Here is a 21,038-nt window from a genome sequence, read left to right as displayed (position 1 = left end):
GTCTTAATTTTATTACTAAGTAGAAAAAGTTATAATATAGAAAAAAGTTATAATATGCTATATTCTGACATACTTAGGCTATTTTGGACAATAACTTTAACAGCATTACTTCAGGTTACTGAGATTGTGTAAAGTCAGACTGTTTTAGTTGAACAGCTATATAAAACCTACAGTGCATTCAGACCCCCTTCACTTTTGCCAACTTTGTTATGCTGCAGTTTGATTCTTCAGTTGTTGAAATTTATTTTTTCTCATTAATCTACATTCAGTATCCCATAATGACAAAGTGAAAACAGAACTTTAGAAATGTCTATAAATTTATTAAAAAGAAAAAACTGAAATATCACATTGGCATAAGTATTCAGACCCTTTGCAACAACACATGAAATTTAGCTCAGGAGCCTCCAATTTCTCTTGATCATTGCTGACATGTTTCTACACCTTGATTGGAGTCCATCTGTGGTAAATTAAATTGATTGGACATGATTTGGAAAGCCACATACCTCTCTATAGAAGGCATCACAGCTGACAATGCATGCTGCAGCAGATCAAAAGCCATGAGGTCAAAGAAAGTTTTCCACTCATCTCCTTCTCTGATTCTAATGTGGTAGTAAGCCTCTCATAAGTCCAACTTTGTGAAAATCCTCCCCTTCGCCAAATGGACTAGCATATCCTTCATGAGGGGAAGAGAGTACATATTTTCCAGGCAAAAGGCATTCAGAGATCTATAATCCACACAGAGACCATCTTTTTTTTCTCTAAACAGAACTGGGGCGGCTTCCCAGGATTTGGCCAGTTGGATAAAACCCCTAGCTAGGTTTTTGTCAATGAATGCATGGAGCTCGTCTAATTCCCTGGGAGTCATCGAATAGAGCTTCGGTTTCGGTAACTTGGCTCCCAGAACAATTTCAATGGCACAGTCTGTTGGCGGGGGGTGGGGGGGAAGCTCATCCGAGTTCTTTTCACTGAAAACTTCCCTCAAGTCCCAGTATTCCTTCAGATGGCCAGTAGGGGTCTCTCTTGCATTTCAGCTCCCGTCTCCTGGCGTAAAACTCCCTTATTTAAACATTCTCGGCTACATTGGGGTTTGCCATCTGGTGGGAATTTTTATAGTCCCTTTCTCCAGTCCACCTGTGGGTTCCACCGTTTCAACCAGGCTAATCCTAGGACAAGGGGCCTCTCCATCCCTGGGGCCACTATAAAGCTTAAAATCTCTGAGTGGGCACCCATCTGCATTCCTAAAGGTTCGGTGACAAACATGGCAGGGATGCCTCCCACAACTGAGCCATTCAGCTGGCAAAATGCAATTGGGCATTTTTTTTTATTTATTTTTTTTTATTTGATTTATATGCCGCCCTTCTCCGAAGACTCAGGGCGGCTTACAATGTGCTCAGCAATAGCCTTCATCCTTTTGTATATTTATACAAAGTCAGCTTATTGCCCCCACAAACTGGGTCCTCAATTTACCTACCTTAGAAAGGATGGAAGGCTGAGTCAACCTTGAGCCTTGGCGAGATTCGAACCCTGCAGTAATTGCAGGCAGCTGGTCTTAATAACCAGCTTAATAACAAGGTGCCTTAAACCCCTGTACTACCAAGGCATTTGAGTCTCCTTGGGCAAATCCTCAGTTTTTCCACCAGAGCCGGACTCACCAGGCATCTGGTGCACCCTGAGTCTAGAAGGGCTCTTAAGGAGGCTTTCTGTCCTGTTCCTGGGAGCTGTAATTCTATGGGCATAGTTACGGGTGCAATAGGGCTACTTACCAAGGGGTCATCATCCAACTCGCTGTTAGCCCCTGGTCTTCCTCCAGTGGGGTCAGAGTTCTCTCCTCTCATTTGGGGGAGGGAGTGAACTCCACGCTCTCCAAGCCTTTTAGGGCCATCTCCTTCACCCAGGGTTGTGGTGTTGTCACTTTGCCTCCCAGAGCTGCTGCTTTTTTTTTGATGGGGCGCTTTGCTCAGCACTCTGCTGCTCTATGGCCTTCTTTTCCACAGTTGAAGCAGGCAGAGGAGCATGGTGGTTGGGCTTGGCTTTAGCAATTTCCTTCTTTCTCTCGGGGGGGGGGGTGTTGACTTCTTCCACACTTTGCCACTACATTACTTGTTTTGGTTTGGGTTGATCTCTACCTCTCTTCAGCCAGCACACAGCAGTCATGGAGACGAACAGGAGCCCCCCTTCCATGCATGAATTGTGCATGTCATTGTTCTGGCCATCTTTGAAGCAACTCCCGAGGATGTCCTCTGGCCAGTCGAGGTGGCAGCCAGCTTTCAAAATTCCTCGGTGTTCTCGGCTGCTGGTCTGCACCCGCCTCACAGTTCTGATGCAATCTCTGGCTTTCCGGTCAGCTAGGGGATCTTCAAATCACTGTCTCAGGGCAGTCATGAATCACTTGAAATTCCACAGCTCAGCGACACTGGCATTGTGCAGAGTTACCATCCACCTGGCTGCAGCCTCCTCTAATACCAGAGTAATGACTCCGATCTTAGCCAGTGGGGATTTCATTCCCATATTCCTGCATATAGGTGAGGACCTGGGTCAGGAAAAATGCCAGCTGCTGAGGATCTCCATTGAATTTCACCCCAGGTGGGAGGCTTCTGTCTGCAAGAAGCCACGCCATCTCCCAGCCTTGGGTCATTCCCTGCCCCTGGGTCTCTGTGGGGTCCCTGCCGTTCTTACTGTTCCTGCCGGGGTGGCCATCACTGCTTCCATGGTGTCCAGGGATGAGGTCTTTCCATCTCCCTCCTCTGGCTCAGTCCGTCGCCTGCCCCGCCCCATGTGAGCCAGGGCCTCTCATGCTTTCGAGCTTTGAAATGCATCCCTCATGAATCGCATGGCTGGCATGGCATGGTCGGAATTTCCCCTTCCTCCTCGTCCCCCAGCATTCCCATCTCCTCTTTCCATCCTTTCCAACATCTGCCTCAGGTGAGGGTGATTCCTTTCGTCCCCCATTCCCAGTCGTCCTTCTTTCCAGCACCTATGGCCCATCTAGGCTTTGCTGAGTCTCCTAGGCTGGCAGCTTCCTCCACCCATCCAGCAGAGTTCATGCCTGGCTGAAGTTTGTCTGAAGCTTCACCCCAGCATTCAGTTTCTTCTTGATCACTACCTTGTGCCGACATCATTTGCATGGTCCTCATGGTAGGGCAGGCACCTTGACCAGTTTGCAGACTCCACCTAATGTAAGGACCTGCCTCAGCTACCTTCTCAAGGAAGTAAAACTCTTGAAGCAGTTTGTATTTCAAAAGGAACTTTTACTGACTTCCGGGTTGCTGTTTGTCGCTGCCAGACGTTCCTTTGGGATCGTCAGCTTCCATCGCCTGTTAGAGCCACCTTCACAACGGAATGGCGGCTCGAAAAAACTCCGTTTCCATGAGGAAACGGAGATAGAGCCGGCAGGGGTGGGTAGAACTCTCTGCGGAGTCCCAAAAGTTTTTTTTTTACTTTTGGGACGGAGCGGATGAGATGCCCCGTATCCCCAGCCGCCGCTCCGGGCTTTGGGAGACCTCTGCCGATGCAGAGCCAGGCGTCAAAAGCAAGCCTGCAAATTTAACAGACTACTCAAAGAAAATGTGAGCTGGACCTGTAATATTGAACCGCAAGTATTTTACTGATTTTTTAAAAAGAAATTACTTAAGAGAGAGGAGGAAAAGAAAGAGGAAAAAAAAAAAAGCCTTTTAAAATGGCGTTGGCTGGAGGAGAGGCTGAAAGGGAAAGTCCTTCCGTTTTCTATTACTACAATGTAGCGGAATAAATACCACTGGCTACATTTGTAGACAAAACTTCGCTCCTGTGTCTTTTTCTCTTTTTTTTCCCCTTGGAGACCTGATATTGTTGTTGATTGGAAAGAAGTCCTTTTTTTTTTTTTTTCTTTCTTGCTTTTTTTTTAACAAAGCCTGCCTGGGCGGAAACATGGCACTGAGAATCATAAAGTCAGATAAACAAGAAGGGGGGGGATCCCCCCACCAACAACTTAAAGGAACAAGTCTTAATTCTTCAGTCTCAGAAACCTGATTTTAATATAATAGAATTTTTTATAGAGGAGATTGAAAGAAGGGAGGAGATTGTGAATCAGCAATTTGAAAAATTTAAGCAGGAAATTAAAGAATTGGTGAAATCTAAGTTTGATTTTTTGGAGAAAAAATTCTCAAAAGTGGTTAATGGTTTTACAGGATTTATGATGCAGTTGGACACAAATACTAATGTACTAGAGTCTAAAATGGAAGAAATTCAAGATAAATTGGACAATAGAATTCAAAAAATTGAAAATGATTTGACAAACACTCAGGATAATAGCTTAGAAGAAAAACCTAAAATGGATGCTGATCAAAAGTATGGTAATGCAGAAAATCTGCAACAGAAGATTGAAAAAGAGATTTTAATGGTACAATATAATTTCACAGAATATGCGATAAGATTAAGAGGTTTGCAGGAAAATAATAGAGATGATTTAAGGAAAATATCTTCTGAATTTCTAGCTGGGATTCTAAAGGTTCAACCTGACGAAGTGTTTTGTAGGATCGACAGAGCTTATCGAATCAACTCCTGGATTGCTAAGCAAAGGCAATTGCCTAGAGATGTGGTGATTTATTTTACAGACAAGGAAATTAGGAATAATATCGTTCAAAATTCCTTCAATTCTAATTTGCAATTGTATGGAAGAAAGATTTGGATTTACAAGGAACTCCCACCTAAGATATTGATGGAAAGGAAGAAATTTGGTTTTCTGGTGAATGAGTTAAAAAAGAGAAATATCTCCTACAGGTGGGACGCCCCAGTTGGTATTATATTTAGATACCAAGGAGTAAGAAATCAGCTAAATACTGTTGAAAGAGCGGAAGAATTTTATCAAAATAGGTTGAAAATGAATTTAACATCTCCAGGTATAATACAGGATAAGCAGAAGGAGCCGGAAATAAAGGTAAAATATCGAATTACAGAGACTGTACCAGATGAATTGCCTTTGGATTTATTGGATACCCCAGCTGGACTATCTACAAATTTGAGAGAAGAGGCATCTAATCTTAATGTGATGACTTATCAAGGCAAGGATAAACATGGAAACCAATTAGGGGATATACAAGGGATAAAAAAGAAATATGAGATACAAAAGCAAAACCAACAAGACCAATCTACAAAGCAGAATAAAAACCGACCAGATGATACATATTTTGTAGAAAGGGAACCAGGATGGAAACCAAACCCACAAAAAGAAAAGAAAAAAAGAAATAGGTGGCATAGAAATAGAAATTTCTAAATCAGGCAACAGTGAAGCCAGTGATTTTAAAATATGAACGATTATGTGTAAATACAGAAGAGGCAACGTATTGGTTAATATCATCCTGAGGTTTGTGGCAGATCTCTGCATGGCCGTAATCTGGGGACGTGAAACGAGCCTTAAACTGATGGATTTGAATTATCCATTTTGGAATTTCTTTTTGTGTTGATAAACATATTATATTATCTTGAATCACAAGGCAAGAGAATTATGCTGGGGCATGCAGAAGATCGGGTTGTTACCCACTACGATGATGGGAATTAATAATCCTGATGAAACCCACAATTATTACTATATGGAATATAATTATAATGTCACTCGGGTGGTTGTTTTTACTTTTATACATATAAGAAGATATTTACTACTGATGGGGGCAGATATGATTGAAGATCCTGAATAAACTGTTGCACCAGTAAGCTATGTTACCCGATTATGGATGTTGGTTCTACCAATCCAGTGGAAAGACCTCAAAGAAGATACTATATGGATTATAAATTTAAAGTCATTGTCTTTTCTTTTTTTTTATTTAGATATAATGGAAAATATAGACATATATTTTTAAGTAGTGTGGGCAGTGAATCAAAGATGTTAAGAAATGTTGTGTATGGCAATTTTGCATGATAGTGGGTGAATAAGCTAGTTAGTAGATTGACTAGTCTAAGAAAAGGGATTTTTAAGTGTTATACTTAGGGGAGTGGAGGAAATGGATAGAGTGGAATAAATGTTAAACTAGATTTTATGGGGAAGGCCGCTTTGAAATGTTATAGTAATATATATAGAAGATTAAATGTTAAAGTAGGACTTATCGTATAGTTTTAAAGTGGAGAAGTTATTCTATAATGTCATAGTATAATGTCTTTTTTTTTCCTTTCTTTTCTCTTTTTTGATATGTATGGATAAAGGGGGATGTTATAATATTAATAATATTTTTAGTAAGTAAAGGTCAGTATCTAGAGGAGGGAGTAAGTAATCTGTTATGAATTAGGGTTTTTTTTGTTATGAAGAAGTCACAGGGGGGGAGGGGTGGGGAGGGGGGGTTAGGGAGGGGGAGGGAGAGGGGAAAAAAAAGGGGGGGAAATTTGTATTTGAAAACTTTTTCAATAAAAAAAAAAGGAACTTTTACTGAGAGTGTGATTGCAGAGAAGTCAGGCAGAGTCTGAATTTGCACACGAAGCATTAGGCTAACTATCCCCTTCAACCTCCACCCCACCCCAATGTCCCTGTCCATCCAAAGCCAATGAAATGCCACAAAGGTGTTTTGAAAAACTCCAAGACATGATGGTGAAAAGAGGTTGTCTTTGGGGTGCTGTGACCTTGAATACCAGGCTGGAATCGGCTGAGAAAGAGCCAGTGCAGATGGGCTGATGTTCCTCCCCAAGCTCCCAAGCAGTTACAGCAAAAGCGAAATCATCAAAACATTCCCCCACTAAGCCTCCTTCCCCGCTTCAGATGGCACATTCCAACAGAGACCTGACATTGCCTGGAGAGCTCAGAGACATGATTATTGCAAGGCACAGATCTGGGAAAGGTACAATAAAATTTCTGCTGAACTGAAAGTTCCTAAAAGCACAGTGGCCTCCGTAATTCTCAAACGGAAGAAGTTTGGCGCAACCAGGACTCTTCCCAGAAATGGTCGCCCTGTCAAACTGAGCAATCGGGGGAGGAGGGTCTTAGTAAGAGAGGTAATCAAGACCCCAATGACCACTCTGACTGAGCTTCAGTGATCCTGTGTGGAGATGGGGCAGAGTTTCAGAAGGACAATCATCACAGTAGCCCCCCATCAATCTGGGCTTTATGGCACAGTGGCTAGATGGAAGCCTCTCCTCAGTACAAAACACATGAAAGCTGGCTTAGAGTTCGTTCCTCACAGTTGGAGAGTCCTTCAGGTGCTTTTTTGAGAAGTCCAAGTGGGCTTTTAAGACCATTGGGGTCTTGCTTACCTCTCTTACTATGGTTCTTCTCCTCCGATAACTAGGTTTGATGGAGCCACTCCATCTTGGAAGAGTCCTGGTTGCGCCAAACTTCTTCTATTTGAGAATTATGGAGGCCACTGTGCTCTTAGGAACTTTCAGTGCAGCAGAAATTTTACTGTAGCTTTCCCAGATCTGTGCCTTGCAATAATCCTGTATGTGAGTTCTGCAGGCAGATTTTTTGACCTCATGGCTTTTGGTCTGCTACAGTATGCATTGTCAGCTGTGAGGATTGTGTGTACCTTTCGAAGTCATGTCCAATCAATTTAATTTACCACAGGCCAACTCCATTTAAGGTGTAGAAATATGTCAGCAATGATCAAGAGAAATGAGAAGCACCAGAACTAAATTTCATGTGTTGTTGTCAAGGGTCTGAATACTTATGCCAATGTGATATTTCAGTTTTTTCTTTTCAATAAATTTATAGATATTTCTAAAATTCTGTTTTCACTTTGTCATTATGGGGTACAATGTAAATTAATGAGAAAAAAATGAATTTCAACAACTGTAGAATCAGACTGCAGCATAACAAAATTGACAAACATGAAGGGGATCTGAAAAATTTTCTGAATACATTGTATAAATAAATGAATTTTATATTTAGGTTATACTGAAAGAAAAATAGATAAAATAGCTACAGATTACTATCAAAAATTGGGATTTACAATTAGCTTGGATTGTAAAAAATACTTGGGATGCTATTTTGCCTAAAATACACTGAAATATGTCTGAATGTATAGATGAGACTGCACTGCGTATAAATTGTTGATTAAAACTGCCTTTGAGTCACAAGATTAATGTAGTCAAGTTAACTTGTAGACTGATGCATTTCAAGAGGAATTCCAATGCTAATTCGGTATGTTGCACAGATTGATAAAATCAAAGAAAAGACCCCTTGATTTCCAAAAGCAATAGGATTGCTTTATGAGAATGGTGGGTTTAATTTACCAGATCTTCAAGTTCATCACTGAATTTATATTCTAACCTCTTATGTAGAATTAAATTTTTTTTGATTATTATTCCCTTTGGGTTTGTTTAGAGAATCAATTTGTGATTCCTCTGAAATCATTTCAAGACCCAGTAGGGTCCGACATAAAAGATTAAAATTGCAAATATTAACATAGGATCATTAATTATTGTAATTTCTCTTAAATACTTAACACTGAAAGATAAATTCTATTAGAAAAAATTGGATTTAATTAATACAATTCTTCCATTTCTAGTAACTTACCAAACGTACATGAGTACTCCATCTTGCACTGCGTTTTATCGCTCCTATTACTGTATTGATTTCACCTTGTACAGTGTAAATATTCTTATCTACAATCCTGGTAGTCCTAAAACAGAGACATCAAGTTACTATTCCACCAAAAAAAGCATATTCCCCACATCTGATCAAATAATTAGAAAATAAATGCCCCAAAATATTTTTTTTTTAAAGAGACAGAAGACATTTTTAGGGAACGTAGCAATGATCTGAATTGCACCAGAGCAGTCTACTTTATATACTCTAATTGACAGTTATTTGTTTCTGAACACTGAGTTTGCAAACTCATAAAAACTATAAAAAGAGTTCCTTTCATACCTCAACACTGGTGTATAGGAGTACAAAAATGGGCTGCATGAAGTCCAAAAAAGGTTAGCTATGCCCTATTACACTTCCTCACCTTCTCAGCTGTATCTCCCCTTCAATGCACCGCTAGATTTCTCACTAAATTGTCAGTTCAGAAATACTGCTATACTGTCTTTTTTCCTATCTGATCTCAAATAGTATATATCACCCTGCTTTCCCTAATGCATTTCATGCTACTTCTTGTCTTTATTTTTCATTCATGCCCCAATTTTTTACCCTGCCTTTTGCTTTACTACTGCTTCTCTTTCTCCTCCAATCCCACTTTCCACAAACATCCCTGTATCCTTCTTAGCACATTTTGCCAGCACTACTATTTATGTCTTTAACTTTTTTTTAAATCAATGCTTTTTTCCTTAATTTTATTAAGGATTATATTATACAAGTAAAACATACACATCTACAGTACAAAATAGATAAAAATCAGAAAATGGAAAAAAGTAAAAGATAAAAAAGTAAAAATAAAAGAAACTTCCCCCTTCATCCCGAGCAAGTATAATCAATATTAAAAACTTACTGTATCATTATCTCTTAAAATACAACCAAACATCTCTTTATTCTAGATCTTTAAAAAATACTGCAGAGCTTTTCTTGATGTTAAAGGTAGTTCTCAATTTATAATGGCAACTAGGACCAGAATTTTCATTGCTAACCAATAGTCATAAAGCATGACAACATCACTTAGTGACGGCAATCCCTGTAGTCCTGGTAACCATTGTTAACTGAATCCCATAGTCATTAGGAAGGCAACTTTCTGCCAGCTTCTCACAACAAACGTCAATGGGGAAGCCACTAGGAAGTTGTATGTCCCAGGCTTACAGGCATGAATTAATTAGGGCATCTTTCGGAAACTTGACATGGCTGCTGTCATGTAGGGAGGAGGGTTAGAAAGAGCACTCAAGAGGCACTGTGCAGGGGGTATGTGAGAGGCGCCATACAGGGCAGAGATAGTCCAGAGGGCAGGGCAGGAGAGGTGCGCAGGACTCATCATGGGTCACGGAGGGTTGAAAGAGTGACCAAAAGATATCAGACAAATTTGAAAGGATGCACAACAGTGCACAAGAGATGCTATGCAGGTCAGGGAGGGTGTCCGGGGGCACAATGCAGGTCAGGTGGATAGGACTGTGTGGGTGGCCAGCACAAGTGCAGAGGGGCTGTTTTATTACATTATAAACCAGTCAGAATCATCATATTCTCTCCCTAGAACACTCAAGACTGCTAACAGACTAAATACATATATGCTATATAGAACTAGAAACCAATTAAAAATACATGACCAGTAGATATGTCACAAATAATGCATTAGATGCATCTGCAAATATTTAATTTGCTAGTATCATCTCTTGAAAACCAGCATCATCCAAGTATCAAGAAATACTCTGAAACTGTAGACACACTCTTTCATGAGACCATAAACGAAAGAGTGACCCTGAATATACAAGAACATAAGCTATCTGGTAGAAAACGTTGCTTAGATACATTCAGAACTGCACTCCCATTAAGCTAATCCACTTGAAGTACCTAGGATTTGATCTTGTGGATTTAATTTCAGATGAGTCTGAGTCTGTGACATCTAAGTCCCTGGGGCCAAAGGCAACGAAGGGCGTTGACCTCCTCTAACCCATGCGCTGGGAACCTAGAGAAGAAGCAAGGCAGTTCACTGTTGCCAGTCTATGATCGGCTGACAGAATCAAACTGCAATCTTCTTGAACAATTCTGGCAGCAGGCACCACTCCGAATGGACTATGGTGGCCCTGCTCAGCCAATCTGCCTGTACATTGTTCGAGCCCAAAATGTGCTCCGTTTTGATGGAAATTAAGTGCTTCTCCACCCAGCAACAGAAGAGCCTCGCTTCCTCCATCAGTGGATTGCGTGCCCCCTTGTCGGTTTACGTGAGCCTTGGTGGCTACATTGTCGTTCAACAGGAGCACGTGATGACCTGCAATCCGGGCCTTGAATTTCCTGAGAGCCAAACATGCTGCCCTCAGTTCTAGCCAATTTATGCTCCGACATGACTCTGTCCTTGACCAAGTCCCCTGTGCCACTACGTTTTGGCAATGGGCACCCCAGCCCTCTAGACTGGCGTCTGTTGTGACCAGCAGACGATCTTGGTCCCTGAAATAACAACCCTTTTCCATGCAACTGGACACCCACCAACGTAAGGATGACAACACATTCGCTGGTACCTGAACTCTGACTGGGGAACTGCCCTGGCCCAACCTCTGAAAAGGAACCACTGCAGAGGTCGCGCATGGAGCCTTGCCCAAGGTACTACATTTATGCAAGAAATCATCTTGCCTAATAGAGTTGAGAGTAAGTCTAGTGACATTGCTCTGTTGGATCGAATCTGCGCTATCAGATACCTGATGCTCTGCAATCTCTCTGGGGACAAGAAAACTTGACCATCTAGGGTATCGATTATCGCCCCCCGATGTAAAAGGCGATTCGTCGGCGTGAGATGGCTCTTCTCCACATTGATGGAGAAGCCATGGGACTGCAGGCAGCTTACTGTAGTTTGTAAGTCCCCCTCCGCTCGTGCATAAGATGTTGATTGGACCAGGATGTCGTCCAGGTAATCCTGAATCCAGACCGGCCTGGCCCTGAGCGAAGCCCCCAGCGCTGCCAAGATCTTTGTAAACACTCGGGTTGCTGATGCTAGATCGAACGGGAGGGCACAATATTGGATATGTTTGCCATTGTAGCAAAACCTTAGGTACTGTCTGTGTTGTAGTGAAATCGGGATGTGCAAGAACGCCTCCGTGAGGTCGAAAGAAGTCAAGAAGTCTCCCTTTTGTACATTCCCCAAGATCGGTTATAGAGAATGCATCTTGAACCAACGATACCTCAGAAATTTGTTCAGGCCCTTTAAATTCAGAATCGGTCGCAACCGCCCCCTCCCCCAGGCCTTCTGTATTACAAATAACATGGAATAATACCCACTTCCTTGTTGTTCTATGGGAATGGGCTCCACCGCCCGAATTTCTAGCAAGTACTGGATGGCCGTGTCCATAATGTTTCTCTTGTCCTGTGAAATGGGGCAGCGGACAAAAACCCTTGGGGGGGGGATACAAGAAATTCTAAGGAGAGATCGGATGTTATGGTCTCCCGGACCCACACATCTGTGGTTGTCTGCTCCCACTGGTCCATGTACAGACCCAGTCGGCCACCAATGGGAGCCCTGTCCCTGAAGTCAGCAGGATCGACGAAAGGGGCAATTGCCTCCTCTGCAAAAAGGCCGCTTATTCATGGGGCATGTCCTGTATCGGTCTGTGAACTCTTGATCTGTCTGGTGGTACTATGTTGTTTGGTATCCCTGCCCCTGAGCGAACCCTCTCTGGGCACAGTTGAAACTCGATCCCCCATAGGGACGAAAATAAGACCGCCTGAAAGGGATCGCGGCTCAGTTCTCAAACCGCCTAGATAGGGCTGGCAATACTTTTCTTTTGTCCCTAGTCTCTATCAACAGAGGGTCCAAGGAGGCCCCAAATAACTTAGACCCTTTAAATGGGGCCGATGCCAGCCTCCATTCCCACTTGGAGTCCGCTTGCCAATTTCTGAGCCACATCAGGTATCTGGCAGTGACTACAGAGGCAATGGAACGCACCCCAAACCTGGCGGAAGTCAGTGTGGCTGTCAGGTTTCGATGCTATCTCAAAATAAATGAACTTCCAAACTGTCAATCTTTAAGGAAATTTTCTCTTTATTCGAGCACAGCAGTCTGATCCTGACTCTTTTCGCGGTCAGTACTGACTTTTGCCCCCCAATCCCTCCCTTTCCGATCCCCAATTCTCTGCTTCTCATTGGCTATCTTCCAAGTCACTTTCCTGATTCCTTTTTCGGCAGGTCACAGGAATGTCTCCCCCCTCCCCATCTCCGAGGAGACCGAATCTTCAAAGGGATTTAGCAGGCAAATGTTCAGGCTTCTCCTCCCTTTTCCATGTCAGTTCTGAGAAGCTGACAGTAGCATCTGCAGTGAATTCTACCGCCGCCACTACTTTGTTGAACTCTTTATGAGTTTTGACATCACTGGCCGGCACTCTCTCTTGCATCTACTTTAACCAGAGGAGGGATGCCCTGGTAAAGAAAGAAACCACCATGGCCACCTTTATTCCCCAGGCCACAGCCTGGTGAGTCCTTCGGAATGCAAGCTCAAGTTTTCGATCATCCAGCTTCAACACCTCCTCCGTCTCTGCTAGTGCTGCGGAAGGAGATACTAAGGCTATCACTGGCTCATCAACCTCTGGCACCTGCAGGAGGTTGTTGAGATCAGGGGTCGTGTTGTAAAACTTCTTCTCATATGAAGTCATGTTAGGATATGTTCCCAGGGAAGCCCACTGTCTCTGGATCATATCAAAAAATAATGGGGGTGCTGGAATGGCTTCCGTTTCCGTGGCTGGCTCTGAAAAGAACAAGTCAGCCGGATCCTGCTCTGCCATAGACCTTTCTGGCCTAGCGGTAGCGGTGCCTAACTTCGTTGAGGCCTTCGCTTTAAATAGTAAGGCCTTGAACAAGTGAGGGCGGAACAACCCTTTAAAAACAGGTTGGTCCAGAAACAAGCCCTCCTCGTCTGACAGCTCTTGGTCTAGCTGCCCTTCATCTAAAGACTGAGAGTCATTGGTCTCAGAAGGTGAGGCCAAAGAGGAATCGCTCTGCTGAGACAGCAGTTCCCTCTGGCTTAAAATGTGCTGGAAGGTACCCTGAACGGGTGCCTCAGCCCCCATTGATGACCGTCTATGCTAGTATCTGCCGGCTTCAAAGCCGTGCATCACCGCCTCCAAGATCCATTTCTGGACCATATCCAGCATATATGCGACCCCACCCCTGGATTGGTGTTCCACCGTCTCTGTCGGGATAATAGAGACAGCAGGTGAAACTCTGGTGCCTTTGTACATCTCAGCCCCCAAGGGCAGTGGAGATAACGATTGTGAGGCTCTAAAACTAGTGGAAGGGCCTGTGTTGTGGCCCGCCAGCGGCCTGCGCGGATCGTGGCTGATCCCGACGAGGAGGCTGGTGTGGTGTCGCGCCAGCAGCCTGCACAGCCGGTGCTCGCATCGGACAGCGAGGAGGCTGAAGAGGATGTGGTGCCAGAGGCAGAGACTCAGCCTGGGCCTTCAGAACCTCCAAAGGCTCCTTCAAGTGGAGAGCGAATTGGAGGAGCCTCTTCTCAATGCTTGAGACGCAGGGCTGCCAAAAGGCAGGAGTGGCTACTCAGGAGGAGAAGGTCTCCTCGAGAGTAAGGATTGAGGATAATTGGCCACTCCCTTAGCCTATTTAAGTCACACACCATTAGTAAGTTTCTTGCTAGAAACAACTTGTAATTATCAACAGAGCATTTTTGGAAAAGTCTTATCTTGCTTTCTGGGCTGGTTGCCAACCTTTGCCGGACTTTGGTTTATTCTTGCTACTTAATAAATTTGATAAGGACCGTTGGTGTATATGTCTATATCCTTGGGAATCCGGAGCTGGGACAGAACAGCCTGGCTCCACCAACAAATCCAGATCCAATGCCGGTTCTGCCACCTGCTGTACAGGTCCTGCTCTGTTCTCTGCTTCGTGGGAACAGAGGTGCTTGCGCTTCTTGGCCGCTTTAACACCCCACCCTATCTGCTTCTCTAAGGCCTTCTTGAGTCGTTTTTCTGCTTTCTCCTGAGCCTTAGAGGTTTTCTGATAGATATGGCCTTGGCCCTTATCTTAGCTGCAGCCTCCATGCTGCCACTCTTTGCTCTCTGATGCCAGTGTCTGGAGCCTTGCCCCTTCGCCCCATGGGAGTGGGATCCTTCCCCCAGCTCCACAGGGCCATTAAATGACATCTCAGACACCAGTTCAATGTGAGTCTACAATTCTTTAGGCCCAACTGGCAGTAAAGCTGCCAACTGAACTTTGCAGTCAAAAGAAGGGCTGTCCAGCAATAATACTGCAATTGCGTACATCACAGTAATTCACAGCAGGGCTCAATGAGGAAAGCAACCACAGGCCTCTTGGTACTGTCACAAGGATCAGACCATCGGGCACTCACCAATCCTTGGTTCTGTTGTGACAGAGCCATACCCGCAAGCCGCTGCAGCAGCAAAACGGCCCTAAGCAGGTGAAATTGACAATTGCCAGTCTGAACCAGCCAATCTCTTGTCTACCATATATCCTGGCTGGGGCTTTCAGGCTCCTGAGCAGGCTCGGGCTGCTGTCCTTCACGCTCCTAAATTTTCACCCCCGCCTCACAAGAGGTAAACCTCTGAGGTTTTGGATGCCAATTGGAGACAACTTCATAGAACAGGGTCAGTCACCCTGTCTCCCTAATCTGGAGCAATGCCCAAGGACTGGGAACCAGGCCCTTCTGCCAGCCGTTATTGAAATTTATGGCTGCGAAACGTTAAGATGGTCTGACAAAATGGCCGTCACCGCTGCCAACGGCTCTGGCAGCTGTTTCATGTTGAAAAACTGTTACCACTTAAGCCGCAGATAAACTGGGCCTTTTGTGCGCCCCAGTGCCTGTAAAACCCTTAAAAAGGGCTTGCACGGCCACCTGACCGGCGCCTGCAATCGCCCCCACACCTCTACTTAGCTTCTCTACGGCTGTCGGGGGATGCTGGGTCAATCCTCCGCTGTCCCAGCGCTCTGGCTCGATCCGCCGTCCAGCTGAAGCAATTTGGCACACAAAATGGCGGCATGCCTGTCAGCATCCTCCTAAATGGCTCCGACAGCTCTGCCTGCTCCTTCAGCTGCTGTGCACTGATCGTCAGCGCGAAAAAACCAAACACTGCAGCGACTTCGAGCCCCGGGATCTCTATGGGGCCTTGAAATGCTGACAAGTCCTTTCTATCTACCAACTCTGATATCCAAAGGAAGACTTTCAAACATGTCTAAACTAGCTTGAGACTGAGTTGAAACTGGGAGAGGCACCAGAAGGGGCGTCTCTTCAAACTACAACCCAGTCTGTAGAGCTAGAAGACAAAGTGAATCCCATGCCTGGAATCTCGAGTCCCCTATCAGGAAAAGACGGATAGCTACATAATACTTCTTAATATGGGAATTGTTTTATTAGACATATTATTTTATTAATTGTTTTATTAAATTTTTAATAAATATTAATTTTATAAATTGTTTTATTAAAACATACAATGAATGGTCACAAGTACTTGGCATGGCTAGTCTAGTGAAGAGAAGGACCAGGGGAGACATGATAGCAGCATTCCAATATTTGAAGGGCTACCACAGAGAGGAAGGGGTCAAGCTATTTTCCAAAGCACCAGAAGGTCAGACAAGGAATAATGGATGGAAATTGATCAAGAAGAGATTCAACCTAGAAATATGGAGAAATTTTCTGACAGTGAGAATAATCAACCAATTGAACAGCTTGCCTTCGGAAGTTGTGGAAGCTTCGTCACTGGAAACTTTCAAGAAGAGACTGGACTGCCATTTGTCAAAAACAGTAGGGCCTCCTGCTTGGGCGGAGGGTTGGACTAGAAGATCTATAACCATGATGGTGAACCTATGGCACGTGTGCCACAGGTGGCACACAGCACCCTCTCTGTGGGTACGTGAGCCATTGCCCCAGTTCAGCTGTGCCACACATGTGCGCACGCCTCCCACCGACTAGGTGGTTGTCGGGTCTCTGCCATGCATATGCAGGGGGCGGGGCACATGCAGGGGGCATGGGGCGCATGCACATGGGAGGACGTGTGCGGGGGGACTTATGATTCTTGCCTGAATATCTGATTGTTGCTTACAACTGTGGGAGCACTACAACTCCCTTCCCCACACCATGGACTAAGAGGCATCAGCCAGTTAGGCTTCTCAGAAACAAGCCAAAGGCTTGCAAGCTGGAGCCACTTTGTGTGCTCATTCAGGATGGATGAGTGGCTAGGTAGGAAGAAATCACAAGGCCTGTGGGGACCTTAAAATTTTAACATGATGCTTAAGATTTTTGCTTAAGCATCAAACTGATAGGATTGTAATGAGAAAAAGTTCTAGATAAAATTTCCATCCTAGAGATCTTATTTGGAAGATTCTTAGAAATTCATATTATATCAATTCTTGAAAAAGATACAAGACATTCTGAAAAATAAGTGTATTCTCTGGAGTACCATACTTCTTTCTCCAAATATCCACAAGATAGATTGTCCAACGTATTAAAAAGACTTTGGTAATTTGTCTTGATTAAGTTTAATTTATCTAACTGAAGTTTTATCAAATTGTGGAACTACTCTATTCCAATACCCCATCATGCACCAGTTCTCATATAAAAAATAATCAATTGGTCCATAAGATGATTAAAGAACTTCATTTTATGCTCATTTGGAACATAAACAGCAACAATTATATAATAATTATAAATTTAATCTGTTGCATTTCAACCTCAATTGTAACATTTTATCTACTGAGTTCATCAGTAAATAATAATTTCAGTTTTAATTGTGGATTAATGTACAAAATTACTCTATTAATCTTTTAAGCCTATTGATATAAATTCTTCGCTCATAGTTTTATAGATCAAACACTTCACATCTTTATGAAGTATTCTCAGTACAGGGACTATTCTATTTCAAATTACATAGGTCATTCTATTTACTAAATTTATCTTAGTAATATCATGAAATGGAATTTTTACTAAAATAATTGGCTAGTTCTAGTTTTGCACAAGTAAAATATAAATAAAATGATAACATTAGAACTAGAAGAAAATCCTTGAAATAAATAATAAAGCAAAGAATCATAATTAAAAGTAATCCCATTTAAATTATAGCCCTCGATTTTTAAAATCAGCATGTTGTTATAGTATCACACCAACATCAGTACAAGTACTCTATAAAATTTGAGTATTTTTAAGATTTGTATTTGTTAAGAAACTTCTTAATTACTGGGCTACCAAACAAGTGAAGCTTTCGAACCACCTGGTCTACCCCAATATGGGAGGGAGAATCCTGCTTCCCTTTCACCTTTCAGCTCCAATCCAGGAGCCCTCAAGCAGTCACATTCACAACAAACCATTTTATACCAAATTTATATTTTGCTGATAAAGAAATAAAGGGAGACTAGTATAGATCTATTTCAAGCTATTTAGCTCTCATCAGCTAGCCATATCTTTACTTGGATTCAAAGTATGGATTGATTGGGCAGGCTAGGTTTATACCAACAAATTGCTGAATTTACTAGTACCATAGTTTTCTGCAGGTTGGAAAATACAAAGAAAAATGCATGTGTCAAGTCTCCAGTAAGCTGAATATATCCATTTTACCTTTTAGAATTCAACTCCTAAACTAAACATAAATCAGTAAACTTTTATTAGCATCTGTACATGTTAGCAATATGTCAGCATTGCTAACCCTTACTGAATCCCATTTAGTGGCTCAAATGATATAAAACAACCCATCTACTCATCAGAGAGCAACAAATCTTTTTGTGTAACAGGCCCAACCATGCTATGTGGCCAAAATTGTGGAAACCTTTTGGGGAAAATGTATTTTTGAGGTTTGATGGCTAATAACACCACTTTTTTTTTTGAGTAGTACCATAAAATTATATATCAATGGCTTTCCATTCTTGATAATTTAATCAAGAATGTAATGCAACAAAGTTTATTCTATGAAAAGTTATAGCCAAATAACCAGAAAAAGGAAGCACAACTTGCTTAGGTTTATATCAGGTAGCTTTTCTTCATCTGATTGTAGCCAATGAGCATGAGTAGAGCGCCAATCAGATGTCATCTTGTTTTGGCAATGAGCCAATCAGATCACAGTAGGATTCAGTTATTGATGTCATGTATTGTAGCTGAGAGGTTGGTCGCTATCAAGTTGGTTGGGGTTTTTTGTGTTCTTTCATTTAGTGAGCTTGTAAAATGTAATAAAATTAAAGTAATGGTGCAAAGAGTTGTCTGGTCACCCAGAAAGTGATGTAAAATAGTATTATTGAGTGAACAAGGCTACAGTTATAAAGAAATCAGAAGAAAAATTGGTGGAAACTTAACCAAAGGTAGCATTTCTAAGTTTTTGAAGAGGTATAAGGAGACTCATCACTACAAAACCACACCAGGTAAAGGCAGGAAAAGGTGCAAGTGATGATAGAAGAATTAAGAGACTGTGCCTACATAACAGAAGAAAATCATCTGGGTGTATAAAAGATGAAATGGCGCAATGCAATGTGGAGTGCAAGGACTGTTCGGTGCAGACTGCAGGAATTTAGCCTAAAATCTAGAATTCCAAGAAAAAAGCCACTTTTATCAACAAAAGTTGAAAACTGGGCTAAAACCCATGTTACCTGGACAGAGGAACAATGGGACAGTGTTATTTGGAGTGATGAGACTAAGATCTCCCTATTTGGTAGTGATGGCATAAAAATACACTTTTCCCATAAGGTTTCCACAATTTTGGCCACTACTGTATGTACCTAAATAAGAATCTGCAATCTTCTATTTGCTAACTTCATACAACCTAAAACAAGCTAAAAAAATTAACAAGAAAACAAAAATTGCAATACATGCTACCTTCCACAAAAAGTAATGACGACAAGTATTCAAGTATTTAAACAGACAGCACAATTAGTATCTTGACCAATATATAGATCTACACAGAGAGAGAGAGAGTTCTAAGTATTCCAATTCACGCTATAATCAACCTTTTTCATATCTAACAATTGTTTGAAATAAATCAAGATAGTATATAACTAGATTTGAATGAATAATGGATAGGGCTCATGGTTAGACTCCAAATCTAATTGAATTGAAAAATGCATTAATTTAACACATTGTGATAAGTCACAACATGGTTCAAAACTAGCCAATACATTTAATTCAGTACGTATTTTTTAAAGCTATTTCCCTATCTGTAATTTATACTGTGTTCTAACATTTTTTTTCAGCAGTCATCCATCACTGAGGCAATATAAACCTTTCTTTGCTATTGTTTTAGCAACTCAATAATGGCTAGAACTTAGGTAATTCTATCAGACTTTGGCAGTGGATAGGGAGACATTGTCAATGGATGGAGGAAACTCCACAAAGTTCTGCTTCTGACTCAGGTCCCTAAATCGAAACCCATACCAAACTATAGAACAGGAAACAGTTGTCAAAAACAACATCACTCCTTCAGACCTCCGTTTAAACCAGACAGTTGATGATCACCTTGCTCCCAATCTGTTTGAACAGAAGTACAGTACGGTACCTCTTTTCCATTTTCCCCCCAGTCTCCCTCCAGATTTTCGCAATTCCCAAGAAATCACTCAGCAAAAAGTAAAGATTTCGCGTTCAACAACGGGGGCGGGAGGGGAGAGAGACAGAGGGGAGGGATCACGTTTTACCTCCACGCCACCCAACCTGAAACCCAGGCCTTGTCCAGCGAAACCGCCGGTTTTCAATTTAAAAAAAAAAAAAAAGGTAGGCCCGCTACCGTTGGGCTGCATTGCCGAGGAATTAGTTCACACAAGGCAGTAAATGATACACTCCGAAGTCCGCGCGACCATCGGGCCATTCGCGATTCGCGGAAGACTCCGTAACCTCGGAGATCTCCAGCTGCCCGACATTCCCGCCCCGTCTCCAGTACTAGAAGTCGGTAGGAAAACAATTCCTCAGGCGGCTGTGCGGAAAACCAGGTTGGCTCGGCTTTTGGACTCACCGCCGCTTGTTCGCTGGTAGCAACGCGGCCGCCGGTAAGACAGGCCTAAACCCAACTGGAGCCTCTCTGCGACTGATCGCTCGATCCCGCCCTCCTTCCCTTGCTCACCCTTCCATCCATCCGGCGTCGTTCAAAACGGGGCCGGCTTTGGCGGGCGTCGACAGCCGTCTTGGCATTTCGGGAGCCAGGTCAGCCACAGGCCCGCGTAGCCGAAGAAAAGCGGCCTCGGAACAACAAACACCGGCTCCGCTCTTTTCTCTGACGTGGAAACTGACCACAACCGAACTTGCTGCGTGACGCTACGGGGGAGGGGGGCAATCCAAGTAGCCAATCGAGAATCATCCTGAGATGACAGAAGATCTATTCTCCAATCGAATCAACGAATTACACTGAGGGACAGGCTGAAGTTTTGGTATTCTAAGGAAGACTCTGTAGAAAAACCAATCAAATACGAGATGAGTGAATTGACACGTCATTTACCAATACCTGATACCAAATCCTTGCTTAAGAAAATATCATGACAGTTAAGGTGCGGGGTTGTTTGCGATATGTAATCTAGGTAG

The 21,038-nt window shown here is 42.8% G+C and overlaps 1 protein-coding gene and 1 pseudogene across 8 annotated transcripts in view; both read right to left on the bottom strand.

Moving 5' to 3' along the window:
- GBF1 (golgi brefeldin A resistant guanine nucleotide exchange factor 1) overlaps positions 1-20,829 on the bottom strand; it is a 420,074-nt gene extending 399,245 nt beyond the window's left edge. For 3 of the 7 annotated variants that reach the window (XM_034435246.3, XM_087872320.1, XM_087872323.1), the window contains exons 1-2: positions 20,584-20,829; positions 8,474-8,579 (exon numbers count right to left, since the gene is read on the bottom strand). In XM_034435246.3, coding sequence (XP_034291137.1) covers positions 8,474-8,579; positions 20,584-20,651 — 174 coding nt within the window. In that variant the 5' untranslated portion in view covers positions 20,652-20,829. The remainder of the gene's footprint in view (positions 1-8,473; positions 8,580-20,583) is intronic. The other 4 variants (XM_087872321.1, XM_087872322.1, XM_087872324.1 and 1 more) reach the window with 2 other exon arrangements.
- On the bottom strand, positions 8,676-13,971 carry LOC148113207 (uncharacterized; annotated as a pseudogene). Its single transcript, XR_015728482.1, has one exon. The product of XR_015728482.1 is annotated as an uncharacterized LOC148113207 (transcript).
- Positions 20,830-21,038: the final 209 nt, after the last annotated feature.

The sequence above is a fragment of the Pantherophis guttatus genome, chromosome 6, assembly GCF_059756535.1.
Source record: "Pantherophis guttatus breed Tessera chromosome 6, ASM5975653v1, whole genome shotgun sequence".
In the NCBI taxonomy this organism is placed as follows: Eukaryota; Metazoa; Chordata; class Lepidosauria; order Squamata; family Colubridae; genus Pantherophis; species Pantherophis guttatus.
Note: the sequence above shows the minus strand (reverse complement) of the source record. Positions and strands in the feature narration are given on the sequence as shown.